Genomic DNA, 24,674 nt, shown 5'->3' with positions numbered 1-24,674 from the left:
ATAACAAGCAAGTGTAGCGATCGCATTAGCTATAAGACACAAACATTGCATGCACATGTGACTAAGTGTATCGATAAAATACGTTTTACACTATGGATTATTTCTGTTTTTATGTTTATTTCTATTAGGCAAAGTAATCAGCAATTACATGAAAGACAGGACACATAATGTACATCGCTGTCCATATGAGACAGAGCATGCCATGGAATGCTTTGACTGTGCATTATTTCTCGTCTGTTTATTTCTATTGTGCAGTATGGCTGCTGTCATGTCTAACGAGCAAGAGCAGCGATTGCATTAGTTTAGAGGACATTTCGCAATTACGCTGTGGACTTTTTGTTTTGACAGTGGATTCTTTGGAGGCATTCTGTTTATTTCTATTGTGCATGGTGGCGGTAATCAATACCTGATGAGTGGAGTGATGACATTAATCACAAATAAATTGAGCCAGCCCATGTCTGACCAAATATTTCATGAAAGTTTGTTGATCTTATTTCTAGTCCTTCTGTTTGCTGCTTTCATGCAAGATGGAAGTTAAAATTAGAAACTTGTGAAAAGAGCCATCGTATTTTACATTAATCACATGACACGTACAGTGCATTGTGCGACCAAGCATACAGTGGTTTGCTTAAAATGATTGTGTGTTTATTTCTATTGTGCATTATTCTATCGTTATCATTAATAACTGATGTGAGCAGTACATTGCACAAGCACATCTATGTTTAATTGTTTCCAGTAATTTCTGGTTATTTACAGTATTTTGAATCTGGATTATTTCTAAGAGTTGTGTTTCTATTGTGCAAGGTGGCTCGTACCATGTATAACAGGTGAGAGGAGTGATTGCATTTCTTTTAGGACACACACGTTGCCTGTGCATGACCAAGTGTGGCATGTACTTGAATAAGTATGCCACAATGTATACTTTCAAGTATAATTAAGTATACATAATAGTGTATCCAAATCATCTAAATCTGGATTATTTCTAGTCGTTCATTTATTTCTATTGTGCAACGTGGCAGTAATCATTGCTAACTGTCAGGAGGAGTGATCACATTAATTGTACAGTACAACATTGCACCAGTTGTGTCCGTGTTTGAACTTTAGATTATTTTCATATTTTTGTATTATGTGACAATGCATGACTAGTGATTCTGTTGATTTCTATTGTGCAAAGTGGTGGCTCTCACACCACAGCCTTGAAGGAACCGAACCGACCTGAGGAACTTGTTGAGGTCTCCGTGCTTCATGTACTCAAAGACCATGATGAGGGGGTCGCCGTCCACGCACACGCCGTAGAACTTGACGATGTGGTCGTGCTGCAGGTTGGTCAGCAGCTCCGCCTCCCTCTGGAAGTCCTTCCTCGCCGACAGGTTGGGATCCTTCAGCGTCTGGAGAGAGTACGAAAAAAGCGGGTTCCAAAAAATAAAATGAGGGGAGAGAGGCAGGATAAGGACATGCAGTCAGTCTTCGGGGAAAACATTGGCCTGCCGTTCGCCTTGCAAGTCTTTCTGCCGACAGGTACGAAACAAGATAAGACAGCGCCACTTTTGTGATGTTTTTTTTTAGGGAAGTAATTAGCAGCTTTTGCCGTCGTGAAGTTTGACAGGGACACGAGCGCTGAAAAAAGCATAATGAGCTGCAAAAACAAGCCAAAGAACGAAGATTGAGCAGGACTGAATTTGGTTTATTCTGTTTTATGACTTTTATTTGTTTAATGCCGTTTAAGATTGAAAGATAAAAAAGGTCTTGACAGGCCGACTTTACTTGATATTTTTTCTGATAATTGTTTTTTTAAGACAGATTTTTGCACCAACTCCTTTAATTTAACTTTTGCCCTTAAATTTTTGAGATTCTAAAATCTTGTAATTTTTACGCTTTGTCAACTTGTATTTTTGCTTTGGCGAAAGTAAGGTATTGATTACATCTAAGCATCAACCGGTTGCATTTATTCATAAGTCAACCACATGCGCAATGTGGACCTAGTTTTTATAAGTGGGAAGGCATTTATTGGTAACATTTCAATTCTACGATGGCTACATGGATGTCTTAACTCATTCAAAACCAAAAACGTGTAAATACATTTTTTAAATACTTTGTTTTTCACTCTCAAAACTTATTTATATGTTGTTGTTTTTTAATGCTAGAGCATACAAGAAGGTTTTTGATGTAGCTTCTGACCTGAAGAGGTCGCTTAAAGCAATGGTAGTTATTACAAAAAAACAGCCAGCAGGTGGCAGCAGAGTTTAAGAGATCAACCAGGGCCACGTTGCAACAAGCTCTTTTTGTCAGTGTTTTCACCAGGAAGGTGAATATTGATCAAACTTAGCGGTATTCTAATGCTAATTGCTGCAAATGGGAAACAGATACAACTATACTTTTTTTTCCTGATAAGAGACTCTAATCTTTCATTTGGTAGGTTCCATGTTTTTATAGCAATCGAACACAATATTCTGTGGGCCTTGCAAAATCAGTCAAAATATAGTAAAACAGCCGGGAGCGAAGGGGGTTGCTTCAGTGAAAATGGCTGCGAGTGAATGAGTTAACTGTAATCCATTAGAGGTAAAGATTTCTCGAATAACGACACTAAAATAAGGATTTGTCTTTCTTGAAGGAAGCACGTTTGCGGACAAGCATCTCACGCTAGCTTCACCTACGCTAACGTGCAAGTTTGCTGATAGTTTATAAGCATGCAATTCACTCTTCTTTTTTTTTAATTACCCCATAGATAATTTCTCATCATTGATTTTATTTCTATTGTGCAAGGTGACGAACTGTTATCATCAAATTGAGGAGTCATTGCATTTTCCATAGAACATGTACATATTACGTGTACGCAGGCACTTGTGCGTGACCAAGCATGAACTCTTTTTGACTGATTATTTCTAGTCGTTCTTTTTATTTCTAATGTCTAATTTGTCAGCTATTATTAATGGAGAATTATTCATAGGATACTTTGTTTCCATGCATGGATTTTTTTGGGACGGTGGAGTCTTTTTTACTCCTTTTTATTCATGATGTGCAAGGTGGAGGTTATCATTAATAACTTACAAAATATTTATTTTTTACCCTTGTTTTAACAAGCCTGCTCGCAAACACAGAGGAAAGGAGAAGAAAAAAAACAAAAAAATCAATAAATCAGCCAGCATAAAATTCCCTGATTGTGGCTTAGCCTCTGCGAGAAAATTCTGTTTTTCCACTCGTAAGGCCCTGAATAAAAATGAATGTAACTGTGAAACCCATTTTATTTATTTATTTATTTTTATCTCAGCGGTGCTTTGCTTTTTGAGAGTTGCAGGTGCATTGGCAATAAAGAAATGATTGAGCCTGGAGGCCCACTTCCTAAAGCCCACCATACTTGCATCACCGGAAGGAAAGGAAAAAACACAAAAAAACCAAAACATGGCTGATTGCGGCCCCGGCTCAAGCAAGTGAAAAGACCTTGGGATGGAAATGCCTCGTGAAGACGGTGGGGAAATGTACAGGGCGAGTAGGTAAAACGGCAATAAAATTCTATTACCAAATCAAAGTGCACTCTTATGGAAATGCGTCTGGACTGGGCACCCCTCCAAAACAATACCGCCAAGTGCTCAAGTGCCACAATAAATTGAAGCAAAAGCGCCACTGTGATTTTTTTGTTCCCATTGTTGACCTTATAAACGCTTCCCAAAATAACCTTGCATGAACAAAACCACATCTTACAGACAACAGCGGCCGCTCTTCATCTTCGGCCGTCAAGGTCAAAGTGTTTTGCCGTCTTTAATCGGGTTTGCTGAGTCGGCACGCTTTAATGCGGTGTCACCCTGATTCACATTCGGCTGCCGGGAGCTGCCAAGGACAATTTAGCGACGAGTAGCGTGAAGTCATTGAGAGACGGTAGCCGCCCAGGACAAACGGCTCTAAAAGCTTCTCAAATGAGTGATCACTCGTGTCAATGTGTCGTCTTTGTCAGGAGAGGTAGTAGAGGGGGGGGGGGGGGGGGATGACGTGGAAGACCAACAGTGACGTGGCAGAACATGTCGAAATCTGATGACTGTGGCTGAGCACATACTCTACTTCCTCGTTATTATTGTTCTTAAAGTGGAAGTCAACCTTAAAAATTTTTTTGACAACAATACGTGGTATGTGACTTCACCAGTCTAAACATGACATTCTGATTAATATTACATTTTTGGAATATGAGCTATGAAGCAACATCCAGCCGTTTTTATCCAGCAGTGGGGCGGGCGGCCATTTTGCCACTTGCTGTCGACTGAAGATGACGTCAATGTTGCTCCGGTCTCAGGTAACAACCAATCATAGCTCAGCTTCAGAAAACACGCGAGGTCTGATTGGTTGTTGCCTGAGACCTGAGCAACTGCGATGCCATCTTCAGTCGACAGCAAGTGGCAAAATGGCCGCCCCCTGAGATGGATAAAAATGGCTGGATTTTGCTGCTTAACTCATATTCCACTAACACAATATTAAACAGAATACCACATTTAGAATATTGGGGCTGCGTGGAACATATTATGGTGCCCCCAAAAATTTTAGGGTTGACTTCTCTATGTGGACACTGTATTTGATCAGAAAGTGGTTTTGGCGTATGGCGACTTTTGACATTTGTTTACTCACAAAGAAAACCAGGAATCTATTAGAGGTGAGGCACTGATTATTGCATGGTTGACTTTTTTGTCATGATATTAATAATAATTGCCATTTTTTTCTAGGAATTGACCACATTCTACTGTCACGTGTGTAACATTTATTGAGATTTATTTATTATTATTTTTTTATATTCATTATTAATATAGTAAGTTTGAGGATGTTTGTTGCGTCTTAGGTTAGCTCAGTCAACGTATATATCAGCAATTAAGTCACGTGTGTTTGTCAGTCACACACGTAACACAGCACATTTGCTTCAGTCGAGAGCTAAACTAAGAAACAATAAATATCCTAAAATTTAAGGTCTCAATTCTCAAAAATATTGCCAAAAGAATTGAAGCCCGGAAGAACCACAGAACTGTTGGGAGAATGTCCAACACGTGACGGGTGAATCGCCCCATTCGGACACGCAAACTTGTCGCTAACGCTAGCTCACGGCGTGCTAGTTTCTGCTAAGTGGCATCACGCAAACACACATAATCGCACACACAAACTGTAAGCCGTACCTTGACAGCCACCAGCATCTTGTCCTTGGTGGGACTCAGGTTGTAACACTCGGCCAGGAAGACTTTCCCGAAGGCTCCCTCGCCGAGTTCCCGCTTCAGGATGATGTCTCTGCGCTTAATATGCTGCACCACTAACATGTCGGGATAGAGGGGAGAACACACAGAGTGACCTTTTTGCGCAGGGAAACTGCATCGCTACATCACACTCGATGCAACACACACTGTCACAAAAAGATGTTTGGAATCAAAACCAACGAGCAAAAAGGCCAGAAATAATGAGAAGCAGCAGAGAGAGTAAACAGAATGCAACCGGGAAGCAGCTGTATTTTAATTGCATGTTGCAGGTGAGTTGATTGGACCACGAGAGTTAAATGCTAACTTAACAAGGAAATATCTAAACACACAACTTTGAGATTCAGCTCCTATACCTCATATCTCAAATTCTTTTTTTTTTTTTTTTTCCCTTCTATTTTCTTTTTTTTTTCCTTCTTCTTTTTCTTCATATCTCAAATTCTAATTGATGCAACACCCCCATCAACTGGAATTTTTGTGTAAGTACAGCTATGTAGAAGTTTGAATCTCACAGCTGAGCTGGGCAAGACCCTCTTCCTAGCCTACCCGTTGAAATGTGTATTTTATTTGACGAATATATTCGTCAGTGGCACTAAACGTTTGGCAAACATAAACAACCGTTAAATGATTACATTAAATGTCGTTTGGTTATTCCTGCACTTTCTTATGCTGTCTATTTTCAAATTTGAGAATGCCCACTGGCATGTAGTCCTTTTAAAAAGCTCACATGTCCAACACACGATGAGTATAAACGATGTTGTCAAACTGCGGAAGACTCTCTTTAATCCTGCTTCGACTGCCCGACAATTGGAATGTGGAAATAAAGCAGCCGGGGCAGCAAATCTCTTCTTCTCCCATTTATTGGCGGCATTGGAACGCCACAAGGGGACATTTTATAATGAGAGCCAGAGTGTAGAAATTAGTTCTTTGTGAAAAAAGGCTGCAGAGAACAGAAGGAGTGAGACAACTGTGTTAGGATTCGTTAAAAATAGTATTACACAGTAAAGTTTTCTGAATCGGACTCAAATTGTCTTTAATGTTTACAAAGACATAGGAGGTTAATTGAAGATTATAGTCTCGATGTTAAAAAATACATTTAGTTCACGGAAGACACCGTTTTCTTTATAAGCCAAGTGCGCATCTCGACGGCACAGTGCATTATGGGTAGCGGCGTGGTGCATTGTGGGTAGGCTAAACTACCATACGGTCATTGAAAATGAATTGAATCTAATGGAATGGGCTCCGATTTGTAACATTTCAACCGCTGAAAAGTTGCTGCTTTTTATTTAATGTATTTTAAACATGCATGGCATGTGGTTTACTGAAATCGGGGGGGGTTGACTTAAAAGTTTTAAGGTGTTCAGTTACGCAAAGACGCTCTAATCTCCGCCATTCAAATGACGGCTAGTTTGGTAGCCTCGCTTTTTTTTTCACGCATGCGCAAACGTAATGCGCACTTTGCTTATCGAAACACGTTTGTCAGGTTCATTGAAGAATATAATGTCCTTACACAATCACATGCATTAGGTTATTAAACCCCAAAACTCTAAATACATTTTAAAATACTTTGTTCTTCACTCCCCAAAACGCATTTATACGTTTTTTAAAAAAGGTTTTGATACAGCTTCTGACATGAAGAGGTCGCTTAAAGCAATGGTAGTTATAACAAAAAAGGCCGCAGAGTATAAGAGAACAGCCAGGGTCAAGCTCTTTTTCACAGTGTTTTCAACATGTTTGTGAATAATGATGAAACTTAGCTATATTCTCATGCTAATTGCTGCAAAATGGAAACAGCTACAATTATACTTTTTTTCCTGGTGAAAGAAGAGACTCTAATCTTTCTTTTGGTAGCCGTGGTACGTTTTATAGCAATAGAACAGAATATTCAGTGTATCTTGCAAAATCAGTCAAACACCAGTAAAACAGTCAGGAGCGAAGGGGGTTGCTTCAGTGAAAATAGCTGGGAGTGAATAAGTTATTAAGATTATATTGTCTAAAAATGTTTCGATTATATTGACTTTGATGTTTACTAAAAATGTACAATGTTAGCAAAAGAAAAAAGAAAAGCATACGTTAGAGTCAGAGACTCAAAATGAAGCTCACGAAAAGTGACCAAGCTACAAGAACATGTATGTATGATGTTAAGAAATATCGGTATGCATGCAAAATTCATTATAGACAATCAAAATCAAAAACATGCCTGCTCGGTTGCTCTCGTCTACCGTGTTTAATAAGAACATTTGGTTGCGCAGAATTTTAGTTTTTAATCAACTCAAGTCTGTTCAGTTCAGTGATGCTAAAAAAGAAACATTTACGTTAAGTTATAGGTCAGCAAAATAGCCAAATTGTAGCCGACATAAAGCGAGAGATAACCATGTTTGGAAAAGTCAAAGGAAATGATGGATGGTCGAGTTGTTGACCTTGTTAACGGTTGTTTAGACGGCTTGCCAGCTGTTAAATGTCACCAATTTTGATCCTGCTGACTAGTTTTATTATACACGAGGAAAGAAATATCCCAGAGGAATACTTTTAATCACATTCCTCACATAGTGGATTTCTGAGTCAACTTCCACAATCTCTGCTTTCTCCTCCATCTGTGCTTTGTGTTTGTGCCCGCTGACGCACACTTCATGACTCACTCGTGCCGCTCATCGAAAACCATACCAGCGACTGTTTAGCGAGAGACGGATGTGCCCGTCCACGTTTGTCACTCGTCTCGATCCACATTTGTTTGTATATGTGAGTTTTTACACTCGGCCCGCAAAGAGAATTCAGTGCTTCTCACTAAAATACATGTTGGGAGAATAACATGTAGTACATACAAATATCAAGAATTATCATTAACATTTACTCCGTCATATACATTCGTTTCATTGACAACCTAAATTGTCTTTAAAAAGCATCCGTTATGTTCACTGAAGCCTCAATAGTCTGATGCTCACAAATCATATTAAGTGAAACATTGTCTTTCATATTTACAAAAATGTGATTTGGGTATGTTAAAGACAAACCATAGATTAAGCATTGCAAAAATGTACAATTGTGCAAATTATTATTATTATTTTTTTTTACCAATTGTCACCTTCTTAAAATAATTGCTAATCATTTTTCTTTTGCAATAATTATTATTTTTTGCCTAAATCATTTCCATTTTTTGGTGTTTGCTGAAAAATCTGAAAACATGACTTAGGCGATTTTTTTAAGGCGTCGATATGTAAACTTATGAGCACAACTGTATGTTAAATTCATTGTAAACTCTAAGGTTAGTCAATTGCCATTATTGTTTTTGTTTTTTTAACTTTCACTGTAGAAACTGTATTGGATGAGAGACCAAAACCAATATATTGGGTTCTCAAAATAGTCTTTGATGTTGACAAAGGCATATATGCACCTTTTGAATCCATAAAGACTTGAAAAACACAAGCATTAGGCTAGCCAAAGACTCTAAATAGTCTTAGATCAGGGATGGGCAATTCTGAGTGGCCAAAAAAGATATTTATATTTGTTGTTTCCCAAACCCATCATTAGCATTAATGGAAAAAAATGAGGCGCAAGACAAACACAAGTTAAGCAAGTCAAAGACAAAATGGCCTTTGAAGTTTACAAAAATACTTATAATGAGCTGAATTGTCTTTGAATGGTTACAAAAAACACAGTTTTGTCAAACATTTACAAAAACATATTTATTAGGATATTACTCTTAATTGTCTATGGTGTTCATAAAAACAAGTACTTTACATCATGTTGACTGAACTCTAAACTGCCTTCGATGTTTACCAAAAAGTAGATTAGTTATTCATTCATTTATTGTCTAAAGAGTCTAAATTGTGTTTGACGTTGAAAAACTCACTCAACTTTATTTCTAGAGCAATTTAACAGCAGCTGTGACAAAGTGAGTGCTGTACATAAATCATATAACACCGTAAATAAATAGTATCTTAGTTAAAGACTCTTCTGTAAGTCGTCTGTGACTTACAAAAAAAAAAGAAGTAAACATCCCAAACGAAATCACGTCGCACCTTTGCACTCGTATCGGAGGACTGCTGTGTAAAAATCCACTTCCACTGTGAATCTTCCCGACACGTTTGGCTCGGGAAGCGAATGTGTCGGCGGGCTCGGGGATGAGAATTATTCATGATTATCGAGCGTGGTAACTAGCGAGTCGCTCGTGTTTGAGCAGCTAAATGGGCTCTCCGTCAAGAAGTGGAACGCTAGTGTCACTTTTGCTTCCTTGCGGCGCAGCCATTTTGGCCACTGGATCTGGCACCCGTTCAAAGACATTTGCAACGGCATCCCGAGCCGAGCAGAGCCGAGCCGAGCGGTCGTACTGAGGACTTTCCGCGTTATTGCATCAAACATGCATTTAATAGTCATTTCCCTCCTCATGGTGACAAAAACGCTATGTTTCAAATAATCACTTGATTGAGCCAATCACGTGCCGGCTGCAGGATTAAAATATTGAAATGCGCTTTTGTGACTGTCACATTGTCTTCTGGGCACACAGTGGGATCACCCTGATAAATGAAGCCCCGCAACAATAGCCATGTGGGAGGATTGCGGAGAGATTAGACGATTGTCCGATGCTGGCCCGCTTTAGTTTATAGTGTAAGCAGACGAGGCGAAGAAGAGAAGACGTGTAATTGTTATGTACCGAGGCAGCAGCACAGTGAGGGAACGGTTTCATTCGCACTGTTGCTTCACAGCAAAAAAGGTTCTGGGTTCGCCCGTTGGTTCCAAACAAGGGGTCTTCAAACTTATGTGAGAGACGTTGGAGACAGTTGTGGGTGTGTCTGGGTTGCCGGCATCTATGGAGGAAACGAAACTGCCAAAATTAAAAATAAATAAATAAATAAATGAACAAAACAAACTGAATGTTACATATTCCATTTGTGCTGGTCAACTCCCGCCTTTTATTTCCCATTTGTCAATTTTCCACGCCGCTTTCATCCATTTTGGCCGCTAAGTGTCCGCTCGTCCGGGCAGCTGTAGCATACGTTAACCTTCACTTTCCTCTTCTGGCAAACTGGCACGCTGTAAAGTGGCAAGCAGATTAAATCTCTATCCCACCCTCCGCCATCGCTGCACATGAATTCATTTGTCCCAGCTTGACCCGATGGGCCTTGATGCCGGGGGAACGTTTTTTCCTCGCAGGAGATTTACTCGGTCGGGTCAGGTTGCAAGAGCTTTTGTTGTGTACCTGCGACGGTGCGTGTCTTTGTTATGCAGCCACCCATCCTATTTCCCAAGACTGTCATGTTTTGTAGTCACATAAAGTTTTCTCCCGCCTGTCAATCACAAGCTGAACGTTTTCATGTGGAAAAGTCAGACTGAGCAAACTGTAACACTTTCATAACCGTTTTATAACCGAGGACATCAACACATAAAACGTACGTTAGGTCAGTCAAAGACTTCAACGGTCTCAAACGTTAATAAAAAACAACAACCTTTAGTTAAGTTCATTGAAGATTCTCAATTGTCTCTGATGTTTATAAAAATGTACGCTGGGTTGATTAAAGACTCTTTGTCTTTCACATTTATGTACAACACTAAATTAGGTTAGGTAGTCAAAGATCCCAAATTTACAAAACATACAGTAATAGGTATGTTTAATGTTTACGGAAACACACGCTACAAATTCATTTTCGACACCTCATTCTCCTTGAGGCTAATACGACTCACAATTGATTTTTTTTTCCAAAAACACCTATGTTACGTTCACCAAATAATAAGTTATCTTCTTTGCTTACAAAAAAATATATATACATTTTATTACTCTAAATTGACGTAACAACATGTTTGGTTCATGAGAATTAATTGTTTTGTTTACTATGGCAAGTTCATTGTCAAAATTCGCGTTTCCCTTTTTAAGATACGCTTCAAAAATCCACCTCCTCTAAGTGTAAAACGGTATTTATTTATTTTTGCGAATTTTGGGTCCTTTTTCGAATTTCTAGCGTTTCCATTCAGTTTTATTTTGGCATTTCTTGAAAACTCAAATAAAAATGGGTGGATGGAAACCCAACTTATGTTACGTTCAAGAAAGTTATTTTCTATGCTTACAAAAAAAGTACATTCGATTACGCTAAGTTGTCATTGATGCTTCTAACATCACGATTGCAATATGATCGTATTTGTTGGACTTGTTGGAGATGTTTGGTTCATGGGAGATTGAATTGTTTTTTTTGTGGCGAGCTCTGATGGGACACGCCGAAAGTCACGACACAAACAACTCAGGTATGCTAACGTTCAATGAATACTCAAAATTGTCTTTGAATCAAATACTGTATTGTCTTTGATGAAGAAAAAAAACAAACATGTTTGGTAGCGCTACATAGCCTTTAGATGGTTATAAAATGCATACTTTAGATTACTTTAAATGATCTTATCATTCTTACATCGTTCACAATATAAATTGTTACTGCGGGTACGGGAACTACGGAGCGAGCTTGTCTTAGCGGTGTCGCTAATAACCCCGCGAGGACGCAACAATGCTAAGCTAAACTAACTCACGCTCCTCCTCCTCCTCTTCTGAAGCCATTGTTCATATCAGGCCGGCGGGACGTAACAAATCCGTAATTAAAAAAGCAATCCAGGCGATTAAACAAAGCCACTTGCTGTGAGACAGCGGATCCCAGCGAGATAGCAATCTGTCATTAGGCTAAAGAATTGTCCTTTGCCTTTCTGCCTTTATCTCACTAATGCGGCCGACGGAATTGGCCTTTTTTGCCTAACGCCCGGCGGATTAAAAATAAAACAGAAAAAAAGCTCTCAACGAAACATCCTAATCAGTCGCATCTCCACTGTTTACTCCCCTTCTCTTGCGCAACCAATCCAATTGTCACTTTTTTTTTCTTTTTTCTTTTTTTTTACAACTTTGTCCCACTTGAGTGGCTTTCGTGATTCCATGCGTTCAACTGGAGTTCGAGGACAATCTGATGGCGCTGGCGTCATTTATTTTGGTTTAGCATGACAGACAGCTATTTTTGGGAGTCAGCCAAGATGTAGAAAAGGCATCGCACACATGCCTGCCGATCGTGGCTAATTAGCATTCAGAGTGGAACGACAATATCAATCTCTAAAAGACAGTATGGATATACAAACATCAAATATCAACGTGACAGCTGTCAAGCACCCAAGTACTTTGTGACTATTTTGATCTTTCACTTTGATGTTGAAGTGATCAGCTAATAGGATATTTACATTGATTCCTTGCTAATGTGGTATGGATAGAGGCAGTTTGTAATTGCGTATATACACCAAAAGGTCATTTAAAAAAAAAAAAACAGAGACAAGGAAAAGGCTATGCATTAAACCTTCTCTAAACGTTCACCAACAGTTTTAAATAGTTTTCTTGTTACAAGGAAATTTTGAACAAAAGCACGGGGAGGACACGCAAACTCCAGATATATCGGAAAATAATAGACAATAGATTCCTGCATGGTAGCATAAAGCTTAAACGCAGGGGGCGTTTAAGCTTTAAGCTTGACGCATCCGCGAGGTCCACACGGCTCCACGTGGCAAAATTACACAATTTCAACAATAACAAAATTTTCACAATTTGTAAATACAGGGAAATTTACATTCCCATTTACTGTCCGATGCTTTGTTTTCATTTGCTTTGTAACGTGTCGCCTTTTTAGACAGTTTTCAAAAATGCTTCTCTATTGTGGTGCTGTATTGCAAATATGCTGTAGGCACTCTTCACTGCCCCCTACAGTCTGAGAGAATAGCAGCTAACAGTGAGTGCAAACGCGCATAATATGAATGCTACAAAAGTTGTGTAAGCCTTATTCCGCACGTGTCACTTGCGCGTGGACATCATCAACATCAACCAAGCTATCAGTGATACTTGACTCATTTAGACAGTCGGTAACAAAAAGTTAATGAATATGATAACTTCATTATTTTTCATGTACAATGAATAGCTTTAAAAACACATTTTGCCACTTGCTGTTGACTGAAAATGACATCACAAATGTTCAGGAAACAGGTAACAACCAATCACGGTCCTCCTGTTTTCTAGGTTTGGTCATGTGATAACAAACTGAGCCATGATTGGTCGTTACCCGTTTCCTGGGCACGTGTGATGTCATCTTCAGTCGACAGCAAGTGGCAAAATGCGTTTTCAAAGTTATCACAATAATTAGAGACAACAAAATGATCTTTTTACTACTGAAAATTACTCAATGAATCAAGTATCAACTTTTGCCAGCATAGCAAAGGAACTCTGGGAAGTCGTGTTTGCAGCAAACAGAAAAAAATTGCCGCCACCTTGAGGTGGTCATTCTGAATCCAAAGTATTCAGCTCCCAAGTTCGACTGCAATCAGATCACGTTTGTGAAAACGGGGATGCCCACATTCTCCTTGGACTCGTCTTGTTCTAAGGTGATATTTAACAACACTAAAATATAAACACACTAGGCTGGGCCTCATGAATAAACAATTTCTGGGGGGAAAAAAACAACAACAAAAACACGAGTGTCGGCAATGTTGAAGGCAGGCCGCTTTCTATCCAACCACATCGTTTTCTGGTTGAGATGGCGGACTGGACTTGACCATCACATTACTGATGGACATGCTGCTGTGATACAGCAATGTGTGTGTGTGTGTGTGTGTGTGTGTGTGTGTGTGTGTGTGTGTGTGTGTGTGCGTGCGTGGGGGGGGGGGGGGTGAAACTGGCAGCAGCATATTCCCTTGAATGCGAGGCTTTCAACTAAATGAATGAATACATTACAGATCGGTGGCCAGCCATCAATAATGCAGTTCGGCCCAGTAAAGCTCCTTGCTGGACAATAGTGGGGGACCCCAGAGACCATCACCAACACTACCCCCCCCTCCCCACCGGAACCAGTCACAGCCATGCAGAGACGAGGCAGGAAAACAGTGGCCGGGAGCTGCACTCGCAGTCCGCCCACATCCGCACTCTCATTCACAGGTTGACACAGCCTGGCAAACACTTACACACAAACACACACACACGCGCGCACGCACGCACGCACGCACGCACACACGCGCGTAAGCAAACACACACACTGATAAGCACATGCATTTCCTTTCCCAGGGCGAGCGCATTCATATTCAGCGCAGGCAGAAACAGTCGGGAGCCATTTTGTTTTCCCGGCCAATGACTGGAAACGCGGAGGCCATTACGACCTTGTGATGAGTCCTGGGCTTTTAATAGGATGCACTTTCACACACAACAAAAATGATTTTTTTTCAAGAAAAAAAAGGTCATAAGGTTACGAGAATGTAGACATATTTTTATTAAGTATGAGAGAAAAATGGAATCTCACGAGAGTATGTTTAAAAAAAAATAATATTTTTTTAAAATTAAATTTAAAGATTAAATAATTTGTTTATAAGCTGAAGGAATATGATGTATTTTTTTTTTTAGAAAAAAAAATCACAACATAAGTAATTTTACAAGTTGTATCTTTTGATAAAAAAGTTTCAAGAAAAAAGTAATGACCTTACAAGAAAATTGTTTTTTTTCCTCCGGAAAGAAGATATCATTTCACAAGAATAACCTCATAATTTTTCCTTAATCTTTTTAATACTTTTGAGGAAAAAGTCATTATGAGAAAAAAGTCATACTGCAGGTTGAGTGTCCCGAGGGTAAGAAACACATTCGTATTCCGCACAGGCAGAAGCAGTCGGGAGCCAATTTGTTTTCCTAGCCAAGGACTGGAAAAGCGGTGACCATTATGACCTTGTGATGAGTGTGGGATTCATATTATGATGCACTCAGAGGGGCAAACAGGTATACATTGGTCATCCACTGTATCACAGTTCATCATCAGCATACCAGCTATATTGCAGATTTTATTACGGTAATTTGTTATGGGTTTTTATAAAGGATACTTTTCTTATCTTCGCGGTTTTCAGTTGCTTATTGAAGGCCAGAAGAATAGTAAAACAAAGTAGCTTGTGTCAACCACAGCTTACACCCAGACACTCACGCAAACGTGCCGATGAAAAAAGTTATATTTGAGTAGTATTTATTTTTTTCTATTGTTGAAAAGTCATTAAAAAATGGCATATTTTCAAGAAAAAGAAAAGATAAATGTTTTCCAAGACTTTACCAAAGTGCCATGTATCTTCTGACGTCGCCGATCACGTTGCGCCATCGTTCCCTCTCTTCTGTCAATTGTATCAACTCGTTTATTGTCTGCACTCCCTTCATATCCACTCACTTTTTGAGATAATAAGTTGTATATTTTTAGTCGAGCTGTCAAACGATTTTTAATCAGATTAATCCCATTTTAGAATTTTAATTAATCATGACTAATTGCTTAATTAAAAAAGCTTTCTTATCAAAAAAAATTTGCCCGCCAAATTTGAAGAGCACCTGTTATGTGTTAATTGTTTTTGATAGTTAATGTTATGAGGACGTCTTCAACATTTTTTGCTCCCCTGCACAAACTCATCCTCCTCTTTTTCTAGTCAGTTAATTACTTGCATAATTTAAAATGGGAAAAAATGACCCCAATATTTTGACATGAACAAATATTTTGAATATCATACACAAACATTGATACAAATGCTTTACTTGAATGCATGTCATTTTGTTCATTGCTCAAACACAACCTGTGCTACGTAACCATGCAAGGATCATCTGCGGTCAAATTTAATACAGTGATTAATCTGCGTTAATACATGATTAATGTGATCATTTTTCAGCACAAATTTTTAGATGAGAGGGGGTCTAATTAGCATTTTATGGGGGGGAAAACGGTCGTATTTGTTGGATATGAAAGGCTTTGTTCAAAATATATCAAACAAAAATATTGCAAAAAAATTCCGCTAACGTGTATCGGCAGGTGCTGAACCACAAGGATGCTCGGGTCCACTGTATTTTTTGTCAGAAAAGTTTTTTCAAGCACAAATAAACCTGTAATGTTACAAGAACAAAATTCTACTTTCCAAGATAAATAGTTGTGAATTTGACAAAAACATTGTGATCTTTGGACAGTTTTGTTTTTTTCATACGAAAAGCTCCATTTTATTCAAGAAAGAATTGCAGGGTGAGTATGATATAAGCAAGACTTTCATATTCAGAGCAGGCAGAAACAGTGGGGAGACATTTTGTTCTCCCAACCACTGGCGGAAAAAGCAGTGGCCACTCTGACCTTGTGATGGCTTTAGAATTCACAGCATCTCTTTTCCAGAGTTCTGCTGACCATCCAAATGTACCTCGCATCCTGCGAGCGACTTCCGCGTGCAGGTGGAAGTTTCATTGGAGTGTCATTTATTCATTAGCTGGCAATCAGACGCTGCGTGCGCGGCATGAGATGTCATAAATCAGCCGACGGCCGGCCATTAACAATTCATGCCATTCATAATACATAAGAGCCCTCATTTATTTATCACCTCTAAATGGGATTTCCTTCCCTTGCCTCCGTCCCCATTGGAGAACATGCGTCGCCGCCTGACCGATGGCCATTTTGGGAGCCAGCCAGGAATACAGACAGTAGACAACGCACTTGTGCTTTGCTCGTCTGCTTTCTAGCGAGGGTCTCGACGCGATGCTGGCTAATTAGGCCTTAAAGTGATCTTGTGGCTGCCACATTTGCATCTGAGTTGATTCTGTATGAAGAACGCTGCCAGATGCTCGCGCCGCATGGCTCTGCACAATAGATGACAGCACATTACGGCGAAGGCCTCAGGGGACTCAGCGTGGCTCGTTGTAAAGATAAACAGCAAATTACAGCAGAGGTGCACCTTGGGACTTGACTGTAGTCCATATCGGTACATGGATATTTAGAAAACAACTGTAAGGTCAAAAAGTACCAAAGCATAGTTTGGCCACCCTGAAAATGCTACAACAAAAATAAGGTAATATATAAGGTGCATCTTAAGGATGTGCATTGAGGATCGATTGGAACCGGGACTAACATTCCGGTTCTCTTGGAATCGCTCATATTTCAAAATGTCTGTCGCACTATAAGGCGCATCGGATTATAATGCGCACCTTCAACAAATGGCCTATTTAAAAATGTTTGCCATATATAAGGCGCACCGCATTATAAAGCGCATAGAATAGAAGGATACTGTAGTGGCTGGGGTTGCGATAATATCCACTAGATGATGCTTACTTAACAAATATTGATCCACATATAAGACGCATCGGATTATAAGGTGCACATTTGAGAAAATTAAAGGCTTTTAGGTGCGCCTTATAGCGTGGAAAATATGGTTTGTTTGTTTTTAAAGAAGGAACTACATATTTAGATTTTTTTTATTTTATTCCCGTAACAGAAATAACGTACTAATATAATCTAATCTTAAATTCTAATGTTATTGTAAAAAACGAAAAAAATAAATAAAACAATTTAATGATACATTTTTCACAGAACATTTTAGTGTTTATTTTTGGCTGGTTTTGCTTTGTCTGTGGCCTTTTCGGTGACACCTAATTAAAAAAAGGACCATCTGATGACACCATATATCGCATGAGAATTCAATTCAGCAAGCATCAAAAGATTCGAGTACCTTCAAAAGAGAAACAAACTGTATTATTGTTGTGTACTCACGGGTGGCAGGCTTGTTGCAGTTGTGTCCGTGTCGGAAATACTGCGGGTTCTCCACCACGGGGATGCGAGTCATCCCGATGACGACGGCGTCCGGTCCCGCATCCAGCGTGCACGGCGTTATAATCCCGTGGTTGACGTGGTGAAGAGGGCTGGCCGAGTCTTCCTCGCCACTGATCACAGCCACCGGACCTAAAACCAGATGGGAGTTTTTCATCATCGAGGTCGCTAAAATATGTGAGCGCATTTTGGATTTTTATTTTAAGATGTTGATTCACAAGTCAAGCTTATAAGTAGAAAGGTGATTTGAAGATGTAAAATGCATTTTTTTTTTAAGAAAATGTGGCAAATAACATGAAAATGTATCATGAAAAAGCAGGCAAAATGTCACTCTCAAGAAAAAGCCTTTTTTTTTTTTGTAAGTTGCAAGTTACATATATTTTTGCTAGTGATTAAAAAAGTTGTAATCTTAACAGGTAATTTAAAAAATTTAAAATAGAGATGCATATTTTGGGGAGAAGTGTCAATGTTACAAGAATACAGGATTGTATTTCTGAAAAATAAGATATGTTGGAGAAAAAGTCTTAATTTTTTGAAAAAAAAAAATGTTAATTTAAAAAATGTTGGTGGGGGCATTATGTCGTCAAATGTGACATAATTTTGATTTAAAAAAACACTATATTTTGCAGGAAAAGTGGAAAATTTTCAGTTTAAGCATATTTAAAAAAAGAAAAAAAGAAGCAGCATTCTTTTGAGAATGTATTGAATTTTGGGTGAAAAAAGTTAAATTTGAGCAACAATCTTATTGGTTATCTTATTGGTTAACCTATCTTGAGTTAGTTTAAAAAAAAAAGTGGTATAAAAATTGAAAAAATATACATTTCCACTATAAATATATGTTTGTTGACTTCTTTGACATGTTGAAAACGGCACACATACAGGAAGTCAACAGCAGTGGAGAGATGACAGCCTTTCTGCTTACCCACAATGCCGAGTGCCTTCATCACAAGAAAGCAAATAGCTAATCAAGAGCAAGCGACATCCAATAATAGAGCTCAGCCTGAGAATGGGGAGCGGAGGTGGGATGTAACGCCAAAGCCGCAATTTATTCAGGACAGCTGCGCCGCCGTTGCTGTCGTTGGCGCTTTCGTACCGGAGCACTCACTTTATTAGGGACGTGAGCGAAGCATCAGCATGGACAAATTGCCAGGCACAGTCGGGAGACACGTTGCTGGAATTGTGTGTGTGTGTGTGTGTGTGTGTGTGTGTGTGTGTGTGTGTGTGTGTGTGTGTGTGCGCGCTTTGCCATTCTCTCAAAATAAATCATCTTAGAGCAGCAAACTTGTTTTTTTCCCAAAACACTCCTGAGTTTTCATTTTATGATACAAAAAAAAAAAAAAGGCAAATTGAACTTGTGGTGCTGATTTACAAGAGTTTTAATTGTTGCTATGCTCCGCCCACACACGATGAAAACTCAAATCATAGTTAGTGTCAATCTGACTAAATCTCAAAGGCAAGTTTGTTCCTAGAAATGGGCATCATCACCATAAAATAGCGGCTTCAATCCAACATGGCAGACTTCCTGTGTCTTTGCTTTTATGGCTTCTTAAGCCTTTTTTTTGTGGGCCAACCCAAATTTCATGTTGCTAAATCAAGCCTGCATTTGAGGCTAGATTTTGTTTTTGCTTAACCTTGCGGAAATTAATTATAAAGGTTTTGTGTTTGGGGGTACTTGCTAGCTATCGACAGTATCTTCGCTAACTACCAACCAACCAACCACTAATATGAAATATTGACCACTAATTGACCTACTTACATCAACCTTGATCTAGCTACCTGACCCGTGTACACTTTCATATCTTCAGTCTACCTAACAAACCCAAGCTATCTATTTACCGTATTTCTTCATGTTGCCTCGTAAACTTCATTTATATACACTTTTCCACCTTACCAGGCCCTCAAAGCGCTTTACATTTGACTACTCATTCACCTACTGATGACGCAGCATCAGAAGCAACTGGGGGGGGGGTTCAGTATCTTGCTCAAAGATACTTCAACGTGGTCACAGTGGCATGGGATCGAACCCACAACCTCCGGGTTGCGAGACATCCACTCTAACGCTGAACCACACCGCCCTCATAGTATTAGAGTAGTACCTACCAACCAACATATCGAGCAACCTACTTACCTACCTACCTTTGTAATGCCATTTACTTTGTATTTGTCTTTGACTTGGCTTGTATTTGTATTAAGAGAAGATGGGCCCCAACCTCTTTTTATTTTTGCTCAGTGGTGTCTCTGAGAGAAGCAGGAACAAAAGGACGGGTATTTTTGAGTTTTCCTTCTCCTCCGGGATGCCCAGAACTTCGACTGAGCGGGCGCTCATTGGAAAGCACACAAAAAGACAAAAATGCAGAGCACACAACAAACAACCATGACTTCAAAGGTCTCACATGCACAAAACTATGAAGGAAGTCCACATCATTGCGATGGCTAAAAACAGAAGGGGGAAAAAAAAGGACAAAAAATGGTACCTGCGACAAATGTGCCTCTTTAATAGGGCACATGAAATGGAATGAAAAACCATCTGATCAGACTCCGAGGCAGATCGATGATGGCTGTGTTCCAAAAGCGCACGCTCACAATCACACACATGCACACACACGTTGGTTTTCTGCCAAGTTTAAAGGGAAAATTGGACCGCTCGGATTTGAGAGCAATGTAAAAACGAAATTTTCTTAGATGAGTGATGGAAAAAGCCAGACCGGCTAATATGTATATGCAGCAACTCCAATGTACTACAAACCTACGCTAAGGCCCAGATGATAACAAAAGGCCCAGGTACAGGTGCGCAATTCCAATTATGGATCTCGAAAATAAATTAGCTGAAATTATTTTTTATTTTTGTTCATATTTATTTTTATTTTTAGAGAAAATATTCTTTAAATAGATTTGTGATTAAAATAAAAAATATATAATCAAATATTCAAAAATGATGGCGTCCAAATTTTTAAGTTGTCAGTAAAAGATTAGAGATGAAAAGTAGATGAAAAAGTTTTTTTTAATTACATAAAAATGTACAATAGTGACCATAAAATGTCCAAAAGGGAAAAGCAGAAAATTACCATAAAATGTCCATGAAATTGCAAAAAAAACAACCAAAAATGTAGAGGAATTAATAAAAAAAGGCAGGAAAGAAAACATTAAAAAAATAAATAAAAGAAATCCCAAAAATGACCATAAAATTTACACAAAATTGTCAAACAAGTCAGATAATTCATGAAAAAAAGGGAAAAGGAAAGCATTTTAAAAGAAAGTATACAATGTCCAAAAGCAAAAGAAGAAATTTCTAAAAGTACCATAAAATGTCCATAAAATTCCCCCAAATTGTCAGAAAATTGATAGCAACACAGGCAGAAAAAAAAAGTCTAAAACTAGCCATAAATTGACCATAAGAAAATGGCCATATGTGCATAAAATTGCCCAAAATATCAGAAATTTGTTAGAAAGGCAGAAAAGTCTATTAAAAATGTATGAAAAACAAAGTATGAAAAATTTCCCCCTCCCCAAAAAAAGGGAAGAGTAAAGGTAGAAGAAGAAAATGAATGTCTATTGCTGCTCTCCTATTTTTGTGTTGTGGTGCAGCTGTAATGAACACTAACACACAGTTTCCTTCATCAAAATCTTCATATGTTTTGCGGCTCCAAACACATTTTTGCTCATCTATTTGGACCCTTGTGTAGAATATTGTAAAAAGGGGGGTGGGGGGTGAAAATGACAATTATTTTATGCCTTTCTTGTACATTAAGTTAACCCCCACCCCCACCCCCGCCACACATTTTGACTACTACCTCACATCTGTATCACAATTCCTAACAAAGCAAATATCTGCTAATGTGGAATCCGATGGTGGCAAAGGGCCAGATTGCTGCGTGATGTTTAAAGATGAGCTCCCGGCCCGGCTTGCTAATACATTTCCCCGCGCAGCGTCCTGCCATTTGTCTTAGAGAATGATGCCACTCTGGCAAAGATCCCTCACCGACTCCTCGGCAGACGGCAGACTCAGGGCGGCATTTGTCAATGTTCCCTCGCCCGTAATGTGCGACGGCGGCGATCGCGGCCAACGGCGTTTTCTCCAAAGTGTTTTATGTTTATGTAAGGCGCCCGCCTCAGGTGCATTAGCTAATTCGCTCAGATCGATTGATCAGGCGTGACATCGGCATCATCTTTTTTTTTTTTTTTTTGCTCCAAGATGCCGGTGTAATTTACTACCGACACCCCACGCCCAGATTCCAAATCGTCTCTTTCATTACTCCGCTGTCTGCGCATCGCTCAGATGGATCGAAGAGCTTTAAGGCAACATTGTGCTGCAACTCGGCCACTCCCCCCCAAAAAACTTTGTGTGTTTTTGCCAGTGGGTAGCATCATGGATCCTCACAAACACATTAGGCAACAAGTCCCCTGCGCCACCTTCTGGATAGGAGGGTAATAACAGCAGCTCGAATTGAGTCAAAAGAGAATGTAACAGAATGTAACAGAAAGTGCTGACCTCAAACAGACGGCTCGTTATTTCTGTAACTTGTGAAATGTTCCGGTTAGGCGAACCCTGAACCCGAACTGTAAAGCCCGTATTCCACTGAAGGAGCGAACTTTCATCACAAGTGTTTGCAATGTTGATTTCTCATCAGGGTTTGTTCAAAGTCGTAAATGTTCACTAAACCTTGTCCAGACATTCTCCCCAACGGTTTTGATTTATTTGTATTTTTATCTACGCTAACCGTTACCTTAACTGCAAAACGTAACCTTTTTTTTTTTTACGAATTTGCAGGAGCTGGTTTGAGGGAAAAAAACTAAACAAAAAAACGCCTTATAAAAGGATGTTCACAAACCTAATAAGTAACACTTATGAGTTGGTTACAACTTCGCCTTACTGCCCTAATTTTGCAAAACTATTCAGGCTCTTTATTTGACATTTGGAAACTCACGAAGGGAACAATTAATTCCGCCTCTCATTCCACTGCATTATTGATTGGTACTAAGAATAAAAGAACACATGAATAGAAAATTCTAATCTAAGATACTTAAGCAATCCATTGTAAAACTGAAAAGTTGTCCCTCGACAAATCGATGAATTGCAGCGTGTCTATGTCTGGTAAATTCTTCGCTTGAGTAAATAAATGCAAAAGTTATATATATATTTTTTTAGAACATTTTTGAACATGTCAGAGAATTTTGCACTCAGCCTTGTGACAAAATCCTGATTAAAGCTGTCTGCATTTGACATCTATGGGTTAAAAAATAAACAGTCGGCTTGTCTGGCCTTGGCAGAGGTCCACTGGGTGACATTTAGTTAAATATGAACAGTCAGAATGACCCCATAGAAAGTTTGAAAGAAAAATCCAATAAGAAGTGAACAAGTATGTATACTTAATGTGGCGCAACTGACATTTTTCCTTTTTACTGCACTCTTTAGGTTTTTCTCCCCCCTTTTGTTTTATCACTCTCATTTTACTTGTGACTGATTTTTTATATTCCTTATATTAAAATGACAATATAGCTGCGCAGGCGTGTCTCCGCTTCTAAAGTGGACATTGAAGGTGATTCTCGGGACACAAAGAAAAATCCCTGTGGTGTGGAATAAATTTTGCAAAGTGCGATTGCTTCCGTTGCACCTCCTTGTGGTAATTATCGCACAGATTCCCTTTCAAAGGTAGTTAATTAGGACTGGATTTAACTGGAGGACACGAACAAGAGAACACAGGAAGAATAACTCACAGAGAGGCTTCTCATTAATGACGGACGGGAGCCCAATTAAGTTCACATGTGGTGGAAAAACATGAGTAGGGCTGGATCATCGCAGGGACTTATCAAAGAAACCAATCATCGCCCGAGTAATGAGCACAACTCACTGACACTAAAGTCTCGCCGATGGAAATCATTCTTCTCAATGATCATTTGCTATTTTCTAGCATACGGGGCTATTTGGGATAGTAGGATGCATTTTGCATTGCAAAACGCATAAACGCAAAAGCTCTCGGGCTACGTTGCGGTCCGGTTATTGCGGTTTCAGTCTATCGAGGCATGACTTTGCTCAATAGCCGATTTTCTTGCTGTTGTAATTCGAACCAGTCACAAATTGTCCATTTTGTTGAGGGGAAATTTGTTTCACATAAAATGAGACCATGAACATTAGACCTCCTCGCCCCCAAAATCCCCGTTGCTTCACCTTCACGGAAATGCGCTCCGAGCACACGGTTTTACGAAGATCGTACGGACACTAAGAATGTTGTTCAAATGTGCCGTTCGGTTTTTCAGAGTGCCCCAAAAAAATGGAGTACCTGAGTGCACAGTGCGTCGGGTGGTACAAGGAGAGTAAACTGTTTAAGCACGAGCAGCTGATTATAGGCTACATTCAGAAATTAAATGAAGAGGAGTCCCTCACAGCGCACGATGAAACGCCCGCTTAATAACTACGATCTTTTTTATCTTTTTTTTTTAAATAGTTTACCTTAACAAACATCCTGTCTCGCATTGTAGCCAAAGTTACAATCCCGGTGGGTTAATCTGCACCTTTTGATGCAGTAAATCCTTGTTGTGGAAACCCAAAACTAGTTCCCATGACTACCCTTCTTCTTCTTCTTTTGAATGGAAGGCGAAGAAGAATGTTAAATACAACAACACACCAAAAATAGAAAGTCAACCTCTGTTTCACATAAATTCACCCATTGTGGGGATCATAAAACGTATCAACCATGAAGAGTGAGGGAAAAGGGAATCCCCCCCCCAATTTTTTTTTAAACTAAAACAATAATTTCAAAAATTACAACAATTCAAATTTAACAATAATTAATAAATTAAAAATCATAAAAATACATAGAAGGAAAAATATGAAAATAGATTTCTACATTTAATATATATTTTAAAA

The 24,674-nt window shown here is 39.1% G+C and overlaps 1 protein-coding gene across 2 annotated transcripts in view; it reads right to left on the bottom strand.

The window, feature by feature from the left end:
* ntrk3b (neurotrophic tyrosine kinase, receptor, type 3b) overlaps positions 1–24,674 on the bottom strand; it is a 234,992-nt gene that overhangs the window by 25,663 nt on the left and 184,655 nt on the right. For both annotated transcript variants that reach the window (XM_086071367.1, XM_086071368.1), the window contains 3 exons: positions 17,753–17,941; positions 5,148–5,278; positions 1,216–1,388 (listed from right to left, as the gene is read on the bottom strand). In XM_086071367.1, the coding sequence (XP_085927493.1) occupies positions 1,216–1,388; positions 5,148–5,278; positions 17,753–17,941 (493 nt within the window). The remainder of the gene's footprint in view (positions 1–1,215; positions 1,389–5,147; positions 5,279–17,752; positions 17,942–24,674) is intronic.

Source organism: Leptonotus elevatus, chromosome 3 (genome assembly GCF_054856555.1).
Source record: "Leptonotus elevatus isolate MCC_2025b chromosome 3, RoL_Lele_1.0, whole genome shotgun sequence".
Classification (NCBI taxonomy): Eukaryota; Metazoa; Chordata; class Actinopteri; order Syngnathiformes; family Syngnathidae; genus Leptonotus; species Leptonotus elevatus.
This window is presented reverse-complemented; position numbering and strand designations above follow the sequence as displayed.